Source organism: Vanacampus margaritifer, chromosome 7 (assembly GCF_051991255.1).
Source record: "Vanacampus margaritifer isolate UIUO_Vmar chromosome 7, RoL_Vmar_1.0, whole genome shotgun sequence".
Taxonomy (NCBI): Eukaryota; Metazoa; Chordata; class Actinopteri; order Syngnathiformes; family Syngnathidae; genus Vanacampus; species Vanacampus margaritifer.
The window spans coordinates 26,159,143-26,177,678 of NC_135438.1; the positions used below are offsets into that span (position 1 = coordinate 26,159,143).

Below are 18,536 nucleotides of genomic sequence, written 5' to 3' on the forward strand. Positions count from 1 at the left end.
CAAGAATTGATTTTTTCTTCCAATAACTATATTGCTGATAAAACTGTTACAAAAATCCATCCTATTGTTATTAGCGACCATGCACCAGTCTCCCTTACCCTACAAGTTGATTATACCTTTAAACCACCCCCGACATGTCTAAAAAGACAGAGTTTATAATACAACAATTGAGATACAACAACTTTGAATGTAATAACAAATCAGGTAAATTTCTTGCAAACCAACTTCAACGCAATTGGGAAAAATCTCTTATCGCAACCAATACTCTACAAACTAACAAGCCTAACCGCATATAATATTGAGGCATTCCTCAGTAGCTTAAATATATCTCAGTTAACTAATGAATATAAAGATATGTTTGATGCGCCACTTACTATAAACAAGCTGTACAGTGCTCAAGATAGTATGCCTAATGGAAGAGCACCTGGCCCGGATGGTTATCCGGCTATATTTTTTAAGCACTTTTGGTTCATGCTTGCTCCATTATCCTTAAGAGTAGAAACAGAAATTAAAACTAATGGTTACATACGACCACACATGAATACAGCAGCAATTAAACTTTTATTAAAGCCAGAAGGTATCGTCCGATTTCACTAATTAATACTGATATTAAAATTATCGCTAAGGCTTTTGCATCTAGACTAGAAACAATAATCTCGACAATCATTCATAGCGACCAAACAGGCTTCATTAAAGGTCGTCACTCTACGAATAATATTAGGAGGCTCTTTAACCTTATTAGCATGTCACATGCGGCATGATAAAAAGGATGTTATATAGTTGGATCCAGAAAAAGCCTTCGACAAAGTTAACTGGTCCTTCCTCTTTGCTGTTTTAAATAAATTTGGCTTTGGGAAGTCATTTATTCACTGGGTGTCAGTATTATATGATTCTCCTAAAGCTACAGTTACTACTAATGGGATTATATCTCAGAGTTTGAGAGGCACAAGACAGGGATGCCCACTGTCCCCTTTATTATTTGCAATATTTATTGAGCCGCTTGCATTAGCTATATGCCAGGAAAGAAGGATTCAAGGAATTCACTCTGGGGTAACTGAACACAAAATTAATCTATATGCCGATGATATTTTACTTTATTTAGAAAAAACTGCTATTTCGTTAGGGGAAGTATTTAACTTAACTCTTTCACTGCCACTGACGTTTAAAGACGTCAAGTAAAAACCTACGCTTCACTGCCAATGACGTCAAAAGACGTCATCCAATGATTTTTTTATTTTTTTTTGAAACGGGTAGAGGAAACCCTTCCGCATGTCTGGTGAAAGTTTCAAGTCTGTCTGTTGTGCCTAATGACTATTTTTGGCCCCTAGAGGGCAGCGATGACTCTCTTTTGACAAGATCGAGTGGGTGTCAGTAGAGGCGGAGCTAGAGCGTCGAGCAGGAGATGAATGGAAGACAAAGGAAAAATGGCGGCCGGTCGCGAGGAGCTCACGCCCGAGACGTTTTTTTCAAAGACCAAAAGCATCGCTGAAAAAGCACATTGTTGACGACGATGATCATCATCGATGATGAAGATGAGGGTGGTGACTCCGTGGTTGAGAAGCATTGACGCGGCAGTAGAAGACGTTAGATGGAGCTAGATGGAGGAGGGAACGGGCAATGGCGAGCGTTTGCAAGCAGCTCTACACTTACAAGACGAAAGGCATCGACCAACGCTAAAATAGTACATTGATGACGACGGTGATGAAGACATTTAATATTTTCAATTTGATGTTTTACTGTTTTTGAATTTACTTATAGGCATATCAATGTGATATAATCATGAGTGTTTAAAAAGAATACAGTGGGATGGTGATTTTGTGAACTTTATTTTATCCTCTCACCCTCAAAGCTATTGAAGATAGGAATGTGCATGATGTTATTTAGAGCCTTTTGGCATTGGAGTCTAAAAGTCTGGGGTTAGATCCTAATTGCATTTGCATACCTGCCAACTTTTGAAAGTGAAAAAGCCTAGTAGCTAGGGTCCAGGGGCCGCATGTCGACGTCCGGTGGGGGGTTCAGGGGGGTGAAGCCCCCCTGAAGCCAAAGGATTTTTAGCATTTTCAGGGCTTAAAATGCAGCTAAGAAGTAACAAATTTTACATTTTTTTCACAATCACAACCTCATGTTTACTGTCAATTTACCTTAACTGTACTGATGGAAATAATCAAAAGAAAGTTCTTTAAAGCTCAACAATTTATTTAATATAACAAAGTCATAGAAAACCCTCATAAATGAATGATATCCAAATGTTCTCCATGTTATACAAGCTACAGCCTAAGCATTATTTGTTCTCCATTGTGCATCGTTTTGATTTTTTCAACTGGTCTTTCGAATGGGTCACACTGTGGCACTTGTATCCAGATGATGTCATCATCATTTTCCTCGTCATCAGGCTGCCAAGCACTTTGGTCGATAGACTTGCCCGGAACTCCGTCTTGTTCTTGTTGCCATGACTGAAGATCCGTTCACAGTCTGCGTTGCTGTGATAAATCACCAACACAGACTTGGCCACTTTGAAGAGGGCTCCAAACTTGGCCTTGCCAGTGGCTGGGTCCTTGAGTTTAGAGAGCTCGTTCCAAGCTGTGTCCACTCGCTCAGCTTCTGTGACGGCAGGGGTGAGTGGATCGCACTGGTATACGAGGAACTCCTCTTCCAGACTCCTCTTGTCATCCTTGGTCAGGAGGTGAGGGTACCTCTCAGCAAAGAATCTCACCTGGCGGAACTTGCAGTCCTGCCTGTAGCTGATATCCAGAATCCGGGCATTCACCAGAACTTCATCCCCAAAGGGAAATGCCCTGATCATGTAGCTGCATGTGCTGCTGTAGAATGCCCTGACACTGGAAAAGAAAGTGGTGAGGTCACATTCCTTTGCATGTTCAGCCACATAGTCCCTGCAGTTGGTTCCGATGAAGAGATCCTCGTCGTCCTTCTGGTTGGCCCGGTCCTTAAAGTTCACCTTTGTGATGTCACTGGCAGCGATGATGACCTTTGGCTTCATTAAGCGCATGATGAGCTTCCTGAACTGAGTCGAGAGCACATGGTGCAAGAGATGCACGCAGGGTTCATCTTTTTGGAGGAAGGTGTTGGTCTCGTTGAAGATTGGCAAGACTGCCATCAAGAAATGGGCATACAACAAAGTGTTCTTGTCACTCATCTTGGTGAGGATAAGGCTGGCTTTGCTGCTGCTGGTTTTGGTGTCATCTTCTTTCTTCTTCTCCTTCACCTTCTTAGACTTGTCCGCCATTTCCTTCTCCTTGAACATGTACCTGGCCAAGTCGAAGGTCTTGGAGGAGTCTGCTTTCTCATCTGTTGCCTGAGGAGCGGCCGTGTCAAGCTTCCTTTTCTTCTCCTCCGACTTCTTCACATCAGGAGTGTAGGGCCTCTTTCTTCCTCTGCTGGATGGCATGCTGGACTTCTTCTCATGACCCACCTCCGCCTCAAAGAACTTGATGAGAGCCGTCCACTGCTGAAGGAGTCGGTCCAAGCAATGCTCCAGGGACAGCCATCTTGTTGACACATGCTTCAGGATCTTGGCCTTGGGTAGACCTTCCTCTTCTTGGAACTGTCGGAGTGCCTGCTTGCGTTTGCTGCTCTTCTCCAAGTAGTAGAACACGTCCACAAGCAGATCATCTAGCTTCACTGGCAATTGCTTCGCCCCTCTCTGAACAGCCAAGTGGATGAGATGACAGGAACAACCTGCAAATTAATTGCAAAAATTGAAAAGAAACTATGGAAAATTGTATTTTCAAGTGATATATTTGATACCATAAATTAATCAGCTTGCAGCGTTTTCGTAATAGGCACATAGATAAGAAATAATAATAATTTTGAATAAATTGCATAGTCAATTACCTGCGATGTATGCTGACGGAGATTTTTCTGTGATGAAGGACGCGACTCCTTTCTTGGATCCAAGCATAACAGCGGCGTTGTCGGCAGCAAAACACACTAAATTATCCCAGGGAATGTTGTTCGAGTTCATTTCTTTTTCAATAATCTTAAAAATGTTCTCGCCCGTCGATGCCGTGTTGCATTCTCTCAACGAAAGAAGCACTGACAGAACTTTTCCTGTTTGGTTATCGAAGTATCGTACACAAATTGGATAAAGTTTTACATCGTCGTAGTCTGTACTTCCATCAGTAGACATGCTAAAAGGCGAAGATTTGATGACATCGACGATGCTTTGTGATGATTCTTCACCAAGGCACTGAATGATGTTCGAAGTTTTCGTTCTCCCACAACCATATTTTTTAGAGATCTTAGAATCGGGAAACATTCTCCTGAAAAGCGGTCCCATGTGGTCGGCCATAGCGATTGGAACACCATGTTCAATGATCGCTTCAGTAAATAACACTTCGGCATTTATGACGTCCAAAGAATCGGTTGGGGCGACAAAAAAAGTGGAGATTTTGCGAGACATGTCTGCGCGTACAGTACATGTCGAAAAATGTCCGTAAAGAGATGCTGTAAGTTAAGATTTTGTATTGCGCGTAGTGCTTCTTTCCGCCGCTAATACCGCCGCTTGGCGCTGTGAGAGCTCATTGGAGGCTCTGCAACGTGTCGAGGAGGAGGAGGAAGAAACACTTCCCCCCGTGAAGAAATTCGAGGCGAAACTGTTGGCGGAGGGGTTTTCGCTGATAGATAAAGCCCTCGCACTCTTCGAGCAGCAAGACCCAAACATCGAACCTTGCCCAAAGGTTGCAAATCAAATAAATGATGCCACACAGTGCTACCGCGTCATTTATGAAGAAAAAAAAGGAAGCTGTGCAGTCGTCGTTGGATCGCTTCTTTCGGCCAGTTTCGAATAAATCCTCCAAGGGAGATACTCGCCAACCCGCATCTTCTTCTCCTCGACCCTCAACTTCTTCCGACGTGTTCTTCCATTAAGTGTCTCTCGTTCTCTCTCTAACATTGCACTGTACTGTACGTATTCTCTCTATTTTATTAAAAGTTTTTTTCAGTACAAACCAATGCCGTTTATTTGTATACAAGCCTTAAACATACTTATATAAACCTTCAATATACTTATATAGGCTTTAAACATAAATTATAATACAAAATATAGCGCTGAAGCAACTTACGAACGACCGCTCGGAACGGAACTCGTTCGTATGTTGGGGAGCGTCTGTACTTCGCGATCTCGTGGTGGAATGTTTTTCATTCTTTATTTACGATTTTAATTTTTTTTTTTTCAAGGGGAAAACCGTAGTTTTTGTAATGCAACCGTAACACCGTAATGGGTTCAAGAAAACCGTACTCATTACGGCAAAACCGTAGTAGTTGGCAGGTATGCATTTGTTCCCCCAGTCAAGAAGGGGAACTGTATGTAAATGTCTGTTTACTAATAAGATTACACCTTTGGCCAACCTGGAATCAACATGTCTGTATGTAAACGTCTGCTTACTAACAACATTACACATTTGTTCACTAGGAGATGACATGTCTGCCCTTTGTTCAATCAAGAGCCGGGAGGAGGAACCTTTTATCTTTTTTGTATAAATGAGTCGATGTTCTGTAAATTGTCACACACTTGGGGGGATCCACGTTGCATTCTGATGTGGTGTCCTGACTGTGTCTTTAGAGGCCTCTAAATAAATTCTTGCAAGAAAACTTCTTCATCAGATCCTGAATACAATTATTTTGGACACGCAAAGATTACACTTAATATAGTAATCAAAATATTCCTTCAGTGATCATCCTCGATGATGATGAAGGTGAATCCGAGCTTGACGGCGAAATTGGAACCGCTGACGCGGCGGCTATGACGGTGTCGTAACGCGGAACGCAACCGAGCACGCACATGCGGACGTTCGATCGGACGACGGAGAGTGCCCCGAGTCCAATGCATATTCATCGGAGGAAGTGTGTACAGTCTGCTACTTGCTTTTTATTCCCCGGAAAAAAAGGCCGTCAAGAAAGTGTAACGTTTGCACGCAAAACGGACCAATGTGAAAGTGAAAGTAAACTGTTGTGCGAGTCCTGGCGTCTCCTTGCACGCAGGAGAGCGTTACAAAAGGAAAAACTGTATTTGAAACATCCACATAATTGTAAGTAGTACCACAGTTGCACACATTTGTAAATAGTTTGCGAAATTGTTTTGTCAAATTGTTACACTGTTGAATGGAAATAAACGCATTTTGCAATCAAAAAACACTTTTTCATTGTTGGTGAAAGCGTTTTACAGAAGTAAAGCACTATTTAGGTGTTTGTGGCATCATTCATGGACAAAAAGAAGTGTACAATTCACTAGAGTGCATGAAATAACATCGTTTCACAAAAAGCTCTTTTTCTCCGTTTTTTGTTTCAAAAGAGAGAATTTCGGTGAAAGTAACCATTTTCTATTGTTGATTACTGAAGAACGGAATAAGGTAGAAACAAACTTTTTTTTTCTGATGAAAGCCGAGAGTCCAATCTTTGTGTTTCCATAGTCCAAACACAACATTTTCTGTGGACCTTGAAAGATCACTCAAAATGCTTAAATCGGCTGGCAGTGGGGACAACCCGTTTCTGAAAACGTCTGGCAGTGAAAGAGTTAATAACTAAATTCTCACATTAACTGAACAAAATCAACACTTCTACCTATTACAGAAAATTCATGGAACCCTGCAAGCCAGGACCCACACTGCTCATTTCATATAGGCAATTTAAAATACTTAGGCATAAAAATCTCACTTAAATTAACTGATTTAATTCCTTTAAACTTTACTCCACTTCTGGATAGCATTTATAGAGACTTGGAGCGCTAGAATAATCTTCCCATTTCTCTAATAGGACGAATAGCCACTATTAAAATGAAAGTTTTACCCCAAATAAATTCTTTTTTTCTCAATGATTCCATTTAAACCTACGTCTAACTGGTTCCAGTTGTTGGACTCGGTCGTAAAAAAATTTACTGGAAAAAAAAGAAGAAGCAAAGATTAGTCTCTCTACTCTTCAGAAAAGTAAATCCAAAGGAGGTCTAGAAGCACCAAATTTTATGCACTACTATATAGCTAACCAGCTACCAATATAACATTCTATGGGCACAACCCAACATAGATACTAACTGTTGGCTGGAACTAGAACAAAGGATTGTAATAATTTCAGACTTTTAGATTTACTCTTTATAACAACATCAATTAAGCGACACAATTGTTTTAAAAACCCAATAATTTCCACCACCCCTGACTGCCTGGTGGAAGGCACTAGAAATGACAAATTCCCATATGGCATAACCCCGACTTTCAATTAAACAACCAATCGTTTTATTTAGGTGTGTGGGAGCAGAAAGGAATTACTCATCTCCACCATCTTTTCTCAGATAATATGTTTATATCATATACAAAATAATTTTTTTTTTTACTTTATCTGCAAGTTAAAAGTATGATAAAGAAACAAATTCCAACACTTCGGGGTACACTCGGGAGACAGACTTGTCTATAGTTCCGGAATCTGACTTCAGGATTCAAGTTTGTGAAAACGTATTTAAAATGACAAAACACACAAATTTACAACTTATCCAATATAAAATTATTCATAGAACATACATTACTCAATATATGATAATAAAAAAAAATGGAAGTCTCCAGTGTTCACAAAACACTGCAGACACTTATTTTCATGCTTTATGGTTATGTATTTCTGGACTAAAGTCAACAACTGACTTACCACGTAAACAATTTCAATCTACACTTGTAGCCCTTACTATCGCAAAAAAACCCAATTCTTGTTAACTGGAAAAATAAACAAACTCTGAATATCGACTAATGGTCTAACTTGCTCATAAATCACATTTTAAAGGAAAAAATATCTGCCTCAAATAAAAACCAAATACCAACATTTATAGAAACATGGTCTACATATATAGAATCTTTTAACCTAAATCTGGTTACTTAATTCTGCCTGTTAGCAAGAGCCACCACATCACGATAACTTACATTGCTGTTTCTGTATTTGGCAATTTGCTACTAATGGTTGTGTTTTTATAGTCAGGAACCCAGTTGCTGCCAGCAGGATTGAGCAGACTACACCAAAGGACACCTTACAGTCACCAACTCCTCAAGATTCACTTTCAATGGGCACTAAGGGTTAATATTCGGAATCACTGCATGCCAGTGGGTTAACTCTATAGGTGCTGTCCCCCCCGGCTCTGCCCCCTGTTGGCTACGCGGTGGCGCCTATGTCTTGGCCGTTCCCTGGGTCTCTTGGGGGGTGCCGCGTTGCGGTGCTCTCCCTGGTGCCCGGCGACGCGGTCCGGGGTGGGGGTGCGGGGGGCTCCAGGGTGCCCCGTGGCTCCCTCTTCCCTCCCCCTCCTCCCTCTTGCCACCTTTCTCTCCTCGCCTCTCCCCGCCCGTCCTCCGCCTCCCTGTCCCTTCTCCCTCGTCACCCTTCCTCCTTCTCCCCCCTCTCTCTGCTGCCCTGCCGCTGCCCCTTGCCCTTCTTGTCGTCGAGCCCTATCGTCTCTCCGGGCTGTTCTCATATGCCTGCCGGGGTGCGTTAGGCTTGGGGCGCGGACCTTGTTGGGGTGGAGGGCGCTCCTGGCTCCTGGGTTTGCTCTCCCGGTGGCTCCTGCGGGGCCCGGGGGTTATGCCTTGGAGCTGTCGTAGCCTGGGGGGCCCTGGGGGGTTGTGCTTGCTTTGTCCTGGCCGTGGTCGATGGCTCCCCTCTCTGGTGGAGTTTTTCATGCATGCCAGATCCACCACACCAGCATCTACCGAAATTCAAACACAATCTGCTTCATCCTCTGGTCGTTGAATCGGTGGAGGCTGATGTCTGTGGATCTCACTCTGCTTCATCTATCCTTCCTTCCTTTCCTCAGTCTTTCCTTTGGTCTCTTGAGGTCTCCCTAATTGTTTGGAACTTAGATGTTTCTGGAGTTAGTGAAAGATTCTGGTTGGTAACCCGGTGGGTAGTAGGTAATGTCTGGTCGGTGCTGGATTTCACTTTCATTTATTTTCTTTGATCCTTCCTGGGGTCTCCTGAAAACCTCACGACTGTATTCTGGCTGTATGGCTGTATTCTGAAGTAATCGGTTTAGGTGAACGGTATGGGATTTTTAATAGGTTTTAGGTGAATTAATGTGTACACACGCACGCACACACGCACATACTCATGCACATATTCACGCACATACAAAAAAAAAGCTCTGCCAGACCCTCCTGTACACTTGTGCATAAAAAAAGCTTATGAGAGCAAGCTAAGATAAGATCAGTAGCAACTATGATGTATATGACGTATATGTATTGAGAGCGTTAACCAGCCTCTCCCTTTGTTCTGTGTTCTTCCCTTGCTACGCTTGCTAGTTTCTTGCCACGTTGTTGCTTGCCTCCTCCTGCTACACGCCTCTGAGAAGAAGTTCATGTACTTTGGTTGTTGTTTTTTTCCTTTTTACCAGTCTCTCCATGGTCAAAAGTAAGGTGATTTTCTGTCGCTATTTTGTGTCCTAGTGTTTTCCCCCTGAGTAAGGTGATTTTCTGTTTATACTTTTGACAACAAATAAACTGTTTTCTCCTATCTCTCTGCATCCTGGGTCTTTGCCTCATGGAACGTAACAAAACTGTATTGTATGTTTTTTTTTTTTTATCAGGATAAGGAAACTAGCTTGCGTTTTCAATGTTATCAATTTGTTTTGGGGAAGAAAAACAACTACTCCTGTAATGCCTCCAGATCAGCCACAGCCTGAGTTATTAGCAACTAAGTTGTTTCTACCTTATTCCGTTTTTCAGTAATCAAAAATAGAAAATGGTTACTTTCACCCAAACGCTCTGTTTTGAAACCAAATACGAAGAAATCAAGCTTTTTCTGAAACGATATTTCATGCACTCTAGTGAATTTGACACCTTTTTTTTCCATGAATGATGCCACAAACACCTAAACAGTGCTTTACTTCTGTAAAACACTACCACCAACAATGAAAAAGTGTTTTTTGATAGCAAAATACGTTTATTTACATTTAACAGTGTAACAATTTGACAAAACAATTTGGCAAACTATTTACAAATGTGTGCAACTGTGGTACTAATTACAATTGTGTGGATGTTTCAACTACAGTTTTTTGTTTTGTAACACTCCCCTGCGTGCAAGGAGATGCAGCAGGATTTGCACAACAGATTAGTTTTACTGCGATTGCCCCTTCGCGTGCAGACGTTACACTTTCTTGCCGTTTTTTTTTTTCCGGGGAATAGCAAGTATATACTGCAGTGTTTGTTTGGCCATGTTGCCATCAAGTCTACTATCAGGATCATGATACGGTGACGTTACGGTGGTGTTACGTCTGGCTTCCTCATGTCCTTTAGTTCCTATACCGGGTGGTAGATCCATCTTATCCACTCCATTCATGGTGGCATCGTAGTCCATAACCAGTGTCTTCTCCGTGATCAGACTGTACCCACTCCTCCGATGAATATGCATTGGACTAGGACTGGTACTCTTCGTCGTCCGATTGAACGTCCGCCTGTGCAGAAGTGCTCGGTTGTGCTCCGCGTTTTCCGGCGTTATCATCGCTAGCCGGTGAGGCTTTATGACGTGATCATAGCCGCCGCGTCAACGCTTCCAACTTCAGCATCAACCTCGGAGTCACCATCATCATCATCGTCGTCATCAATGTGCTCTTTAGCATTGGTCGATGCTTTTCGTCTTTGAAAATTTTTTTTCCCAAAATATTATTTCTACCTCTTCCCGCATTGCCCCTCTATAGATATGAAATGATAAAAAGATGAGCCCCGACGATGGGCTTATAAAATACCATGGCTGTGTTCAATACGCTTCCTGATTTAAAATAGTACACACAAGGACCCTTAGCTAACAAACAACGTGCCTGATGTCAAATAAACCAACAGAGCACTGAAGGTATTATTTGATTTCTATATTAAGTGTAATTGTTTGCGTGTTCAAAAATAATTGAAAAATGAGATCTGATGAAGAAGCCTTCTTTATAAAGAATTTATTTTAAGAGCTCTTAAAAGACACAAGAGTAAATGCTTACATTCCAAAGGTGATGTTAAGCCTCGAGTGTGTCAATATGAAAACACACAGTCGTTTTATAGATGAAAAAAGCATACTCCTCCTCTGAGGCTGGACAAAGGGTTAGTAATTATAATAGACAGACAAGTGATTTACTGACATGTTTACTCCATTTCCCCGTCCAAAGCCGGAAATATATGATTAAACAGGTAATGCCATGCGACCTAGACTCCCTCAGACCCACAGTGTTATCTTCCATGAGAACTTGAGAACTTGACTCCCATGTACATTCCTATCTCACCAGCTGGAAGGGAGTGAAAAGTGTTATTCATTACAATACACAGTTATATTCCAATATATTTCACACAAACATTATCACAGTTATATGGCATCTATATACTATAAGTAAATTCATAAACAGTAAAAATATGCATAGAAAATGTTAAATGTCTTCAGCACTAACCTAAAACCTGGTTCACACGGCAACATTTTAAAATTGTCTGCAGACTTACAAACTCTAAGAGTCCCTACACATGACGGGAAAAAAAATCATGCGTCTAATGGTTTTGAACATACATTGTGTGGTCACCAATAACATGGTCAAAATGTTTTGGGGTTGCTATTCTAAAAATAATAATAATAGTCGTTTAATGCCACTTACATCTGAGCTGCATCAAACATGGGTTATTTGTGTTTTGTTTTTTGGTGGGGGTTTACACGCTTGCATTGATGTAAGTTTGAAAATGACAATGTTTAGGTTTTTTCACGCTAGAATTGGTGTAAATTTGGAAACGACTATTTTAAAAAAATATTTTAGTACTGTATAGTTAAAAGGTCAGTACGGTAGAAGCATGACCAAACCATAGCATTCCCGGAGACAAGCTAGCTAGCGGTAAGAAACAAATAGGCATGCACTGACTGCACTCTTTGACAGGCGAAAATGTCATGTGCACAGTTCCCTGCACTGTTGTTGTTGCACCTTGCCACAATAAAGCTATCTTGACAGCTGGAATATGTCGGTACTTTTATTTTGTAGGTGCCATGGTAAGTGTTAATTTAATCTTGATGACGTGTGGGATGGGAAAGGGGTTGCAACTGGCCGAGTTGCCGGTGTTTTTAGCTAACTTAGGCTGCAAGCTTTTTGGAAGGTGTGCATTGGTAAACATCGACAGGCCTGAAAATGACATACCTTTCGGCAAAATATGCCATTAAGAAACCACAATATATGACCGACGTGAATCATGACGATCCAATGAGAAAATAATTGTGTGTATGTGGGGAGAGGGATTGCTACGTATAGCGAAGCTTTAGCTCTACATGCCCTGGAAGTTGGCGTTTCTATTTCAGTTGTTCGGGGCAGAGCGGTTACAATGGAACTGCCTTTTAGAACCATCTCAGAGATGGTTCTGCAGCACCTGTTGTCTAGGGCCGAGCCGGGCCGTGTCGTCACTGTCATCTGACCCAGCAAGCAACTCAGTGGCACACACCCATTTCCTTATTTTATGCGAGCGAGGCAAAAGGTGCACTTTGCCAAAGTCATGAAAATACAGTATATACAATAAAGATAATAATCTTTTACAACAACGAACTATATTTACAATTTAATATGTACTTGTGGATGGATTTCCAATAATTGTGGTTAAAAAAAAGTGTGTGCCCACCCGCTTGCACGATCGTGTTCCGATTCATTTGAATGAGAGCTTGAGCCGCAGCCCAGAGCCCCATCGCTTCCTCGGCCCATGTTGATGGCTCGTGCCTCGAAGATCCGCCTTGGGATTGACGGGTTTGGTGGCCGCCGGAGGGCTTCAGACGCCGGACGAGCCGTTGACTCGGCGAAGCGGCCAGTTAAATAAATGAGGCTGAGCTCTCCATTCAGAATGAAAGCACACTTGTGAAATCAAGATTGCAACCATCAATGGTGGTCCATATGAAATTGTAAATATGGTGCAATGTTGACACGATTTGCCACTTGTGAAATGTTACGGCAGAGCCGCACACACTGCGAGTTGGCAAGCTTGGACAGTTCAAATGATGCCGCCGCACGCCTAGAGTAATGGAAATGTAATGGAAGCCGTCTAGTGTCGTTCCCTGCAGTGTGGTGTCGTACCGTGTCGTGCAGGGCTAATGGAAAAGCGGCTTTAGTTGTCTGCGAATGGCGACGCCAGCGACCCACAGACACAAAAAACATGACACTATTGAATTTTACATAAACCTGACATAAATGGACACAGCAGTGTCGCTGCTACCTAAATGTCTTCACTTTTTTCATTCGCATTGATTATCTGATCCGTCATGCTCATGCCTTTACAGTATACAGGGCTTAAAGTACTCCGGCACAGTACCGGATTTCCGGCGTAAGAGCCACCAGCGCAATGACAAATTAAGAGAAATAAACAGTTTACATGTGGGGAATATTTGACACGTCTGGCAAAACACCGCCAATGCGGAGAAAAGGCCAACTTTAAAATAAACCTTCCCATACCAAGTAATATATGGAGCGCAATGCCAAGAAATGCTTTTATTTTGAAGTTTTTCCCGGGAGCGGCGCAACGAATGACTCGTCCTGCGGAATCTGCGTCTGCCGTTTTTATTGCCGGTATAAACTATTGCGACCAAGACCAAAGTCAACAAAACAACTTCATACAGAAATCACGTTTGATCGCCAATCAAGGGCACTAAACGAAGACTTAATTACGCTGGCATTGTATTGAACGGTGCTTGTTGCCAGTGTTTAGGGCGTCTACAGTGTTAGCGTGCTAACAGTCCTAGTGGCTGCAGCTCGAGCCATGTTCGGACTACTTTTCAAAGGCAGTCTAATCGACGTGATGATTTGCACACTTTGATGCTGACAGCACAGTTGCCGTTTCAAGAGATCAGTTTAATTAACCGAGCTCACTCAATTGTGCAGTTGACGGTCGGCAAAATCACAATTGTGGTTATGACGTCACTTTGTCTCACAGACCAAAAATTACTCAACTCGGAATTTAATTTCATATAAAGTGCTGTACATGGAGTAAAAATACATTAATAATGATCTTAACCCCTGGGCGTTATTTGTCCATTTTCTGGCTTTTTTATGCTTTTCTGTTTTTCATCAAAGAAAAAGCATTTGAAAAAAATACACTAGGGACCTGACATTTTACCAGGATTGTTTAAAAATGTAGAAGTTCAAATTGGCGCCATGCTGTAATTTATAATTATTACCAAACAGGAGGGAGAGATTCACACGAAGTTGTTGTAATAATGCCCGATTTTGGCTCATTGACTCCCATTATAAATCACAGTTTTTGATATGCTGTAAACCTGATGTGTTATAATGCATTTTGCAGTTCAGGCTCAGGATTTTTTTTTTTACTTCAAGCCCTGAGTATGTTACAACAATAACGGGCAACAGCGTAAGTGTATGATTATTTTCGCCGGAAGTCTCGCCTGCTCCGTGGCATATACCTCATGGGCCCACCTGAAATGTGGGAAGAAACCGGAGTGCCCGGAGTAAACCCACAGAGCCGGAATCAAACCCTGCACCTCAAAACTGTGAGGCGGACATGCTAATCAGTGCGCAAATACGGTAGATCACCACATTTTATTAAATAGACTTAGAAACCTGGTGGGCATGTCTGGTACTGCTTTTCACTTGTTTAACTCTTTCACTGCCAGACGTTTTCAGTGAAGTGAGATTTTTATGCCTAAGTATTTTAAATTGCCTATATGAAATGAGCAGTGTGGGTCCTGGCTTGCAGGGTTCCATGAATTTTCTGTAATAGGTAGAAGTGTTGATTTTGTTCAGTTAATGTGAGAATTTAGTTATTAACTCTTTCACTGCCAGACGTTTTCAGAAACGGGTTGTCCCCACTGCCAGCCGATTTAAGCATTTTGAGTGATCTTTCAAGGTCCACAGAAAATGTTGTGTTTGGACTATGGAAACACACATACTACCAAATGAAAGATTGGACTCTCGGCTTTCATCAGAAAAAAAGTTTGTTTCTACCTTATTCCGTTCTTCAGTAATCAACAATAGAAAATGGTTACTTTCACCGAAATTCTCTCTTTTGAAACAAAAAACGGAGAAAAAGAGCTTTTTGTGAAACGATGTTATTTCATGCACTCTAGCGAATTGTACACTTCTTTTTGTCCATGAATGATGCCACAAACACCTAAATAGTGCTTTACTTCTGTAAAACGCTTTCACCAACAATGAAAAAGTGTTTTTTGATTGCAAAATACGTTTATTTCCATTCAACAGTGTAACAATTTGACAAAACAATTTCGCAAACTATTTACAAATGTGTGCAACTGTGGTACTACTTACAATTATGTGGATGTTTCAAATACAGTTTTTCCTTTTGTAACGCTCTCCTGCGTGCAAGGAGACGCCAGGACTCGCACAACAGTTTACTTTCACTTTCACATTGGTCCGTTTTGCGTGCAAACGTTACACTTTCTTGACGGCCTTTTTTTCCGGGGAATAAAAAGCAAGTAGCAGACTGTACACACTTCCTCCGATGAATATGCATTGGACTCGGGGCACTCTCCGTCGTCCGATCGAACGTCCGCCTGTGCGTGCTCGGTTGTGTTCCGCGTTACGACACCGTCATAGCCGCCGCATCAGCGGTTCCAATTTCGCCGTCAAGCTCGGATTCACCTTCATCATCATCGATGATGATCATCGTCGTCAACAATGTGCCCTTCCATCAAGTTACCGTCCGATTTCACAAATTAATACTGATATTAAAATTATCACTAAGGCTTTCACATCTAGACTAGAAACAGTAATCTCGACAATTATTCATAGCGACCAAACAGGCTTTATTAAAGATCGGCACTCTCCTAATAATATTAGGAGACTCTTTAACCTTATTAGCATGTCACAGCGGCATGATAAAAAGGCAGTTATTATATCATTGGATGCAGAAAAAGCTTTCGACAAAGTTAACTGGTCCTTCCTCTTTGTTGTTTTAAATAAATTTGGCTTTGGGAAATCATTTATCCACTGGGTATCAGTATTATATGATTCTCCAAAAGCTACAGTTACTACTAATGGGATTATATCTCAGAGCTTTACTTTACAGAGAGGCACAAGACAGGGATGCCCACTATCCCCTTTATTATTTGCAATATTTATTGAGCCACTTGCATTAGCCATACGCCAGGAAAGAAGGATTCAAGGAATTCACTCTGGGGTAACAGAACATAAAATTAATCTATATGCCGATGACATTTTACTTTATTTAGAAAAGCCGGCTACTTCGCTAGGGGAAGTATTTAATTTAATAACTAAATTCTCACAGTTATCAGATTATTCTATTAACTGGACAAAATCAACACTTCTACCTATTACAGAAAATTCATGGAACCCTGCAAGCCAGGACCCACACTACTCATTTCCTATAGGTAATTTAAAATACTTAGGCATAAAAATCTCACCTAAATTAACTGATTTAATTCATTTAAACTTTTCTCCACATCTGGATAACATTTATAGTGACTTGGAGCGCTGGAATAATCTTCCTATTTCTCTAATAGGACGAATAGCCACCATTAAAATGAAAGTTTTACCTAAAATAAACTATTTTTTCTCAATGATTCCATTTAAACCTACGGCTAAATGGTTCCAGTTGTTGGACTCAGCCGTAACAAAATTTTACTGGAATAAAAAAAAAGCAAAGATTAGTCTATATACTCTTCAGAAAAGCAAATCCAAAGGTGGTCTAGAGGCACCAAATTTTATGTACTACTATATAGCTAACCAGCTACAATATATCGTTCTATGGGCACAACCCAACAGAGACACTAACTGTTGGTTGGAACTAGAACAGAAGGATTGTAATAACCTCAGACTTCGAGATTTACTCTTTATTACAACATCAATTAAGCGCCATAATTGTTTTAAAAACCCAATGATTTCCGCCACCGTGACTGCCTGGTGGAAGGCACTAGAATTGACAAAAGCCCAAGTGGAGCCCTGTGGACTTTCTCCCCTATGGCATAACCCCGACTTTCAACTTAACAACCAACCGTTTCATTTAGCTGTGTGGGAGCAGAAAGGAATTACACATCTCCACCATCTCTTCTCAGATAATATGTTTATATCATATACATCCTTGCTCCAAAAATACAATATAGAAAACGGAAATTTTTTACATTATCTACAAGTTAAAAATATGATAAAGAAAAAAATTCCAACACTTCGGGGTACGCTCCAACCGCCTGTTTTAGCTAAAGATATTAACAAGCTTTCTCCGACAACAACAAAAAAACTTTCAAAAATATATAAGTTACTTTCATATACAGTACTGATAAAATGTCTTTACCCATCTCGAAATGGGAGACAGACTTGTCTATAGCACCGGAACCTGACTTTTGGATTCAAGTTTGTGAAAACGCATTTAAAATGACAAAACACACAAATTTACAACTTATCCAATATAAAATTATTCACAGAACATACATTACTCAATATATGATGAAGAAAATGGGACTCTCAGACTCCGACATTTGTCTCCAATGCTTACAAAACACTACAGACACTTATGTTCATGCTTTATGGTTATGTACTCCGGTTATGTATTTCTGGACTAAAGTCTTAGAAAAACTTTCCGCTATTTTGGACTGTAGGATACCTTTATCTCCAAACTTGTGTTTGCTAGGTGACCTGACTTACCACATAAACAATTTCAATCTACACTTGTAGCCCTTACTATCGCTAAAAAAACAATTCTTGTTAACTGGAAAAATAAACAAACTCTGAATATCGACCAATGGTCTAACCTCCTCATAAATCACATTTTAATGGAAAAAATATCTGCCTCAAATAAAAACCAAATATCAAAATTTATAGAAACATGGTCTACGTATATAGAATTTTTTAACCTAATTCCGGTTACTTAATTCTGTCTGTTAGCGAGAGCCACTACATCGTGATAACTTACATTGATGTTTCTGCATCTGGCAATTCATTATTATATTATATTATTAGTATGGGATTTTTTTTTAATGGGCTTTAGGTGAACTGATGAATACACACACGCTCGCACGCACGCACGCACGCACACACACACACGCACATACACATACTCACCCACATACAAAAAAAAGGGTATGTATATATATATATATATGTGTGTATATATATATATGTATATGTATTTAAAAAAAACAAAAAACAAAAAAAAACATTTATTAAATTTTTTTTAATTGATTTGTTGGATTTAAAAAAAAAAAAAAAAAAGGAGAGCAATGATGATGTCAAATCGAATGAACAATACTGAGCTCTCCTGTAAAAAAAAACCAAAAAAAAAAAAACCAATGTGCTCTTTCAGCGATGCTTTTGGTCTTTGAAAAAAACGTCTCGGGCGTGAGCTCCTCGCGACCGGCCGCCATTTTTCCTTTGTCTTCCATTCTCATCTCCTGCTCGACGCTCTAGCTCCGCCTCTACTGACGCCCACCCGATCTTGTCAAAAGAGAGTCATCGCTGCCCTCTAGGGGCCAAAAATAGTCATTAGGCACAACAGACAGACTGGAAACTTTCACCAGACATGCGGAAGGGTTTCCTCTACCCGTTTCAAAAAAAAAAAAAAAATCATTGGATGACGTCT

General features: G+C 40.8%; 2 protein-coding genes across 8 annotated transcripts in view; both read right to left on the reverse strand.

Moving 5' to 3' along the window:
- The window catches only part of tenm3 (teneurin transmembrane protein 3), a 276,208-nt gene that overhangs the window by 217,957 nt on the left and 39,715 nt on the right, over positions 1-18,536 (reverse strand). The window lies entirely within an intron of this gene.
- Positions 1,969-5,261, reverse strand: LOC144054750 (uncharacterized). The gene is made up of 3 exons (XM_077570018.1): positions 3,853-5,261; positions 2,423-3,696; positions 1,969-2,034 (listed from the first exon to the last, which is right to left on the reverse strand). Exons 1-3 carry the CDS (start codon positions 4,418-4,420, stop codon positions 1,969-1,971), a joined length of 1,908 nt encoding a protein of 635 aa, XP_077426144.1. The 5' UTR covers positions 4,421-5,261.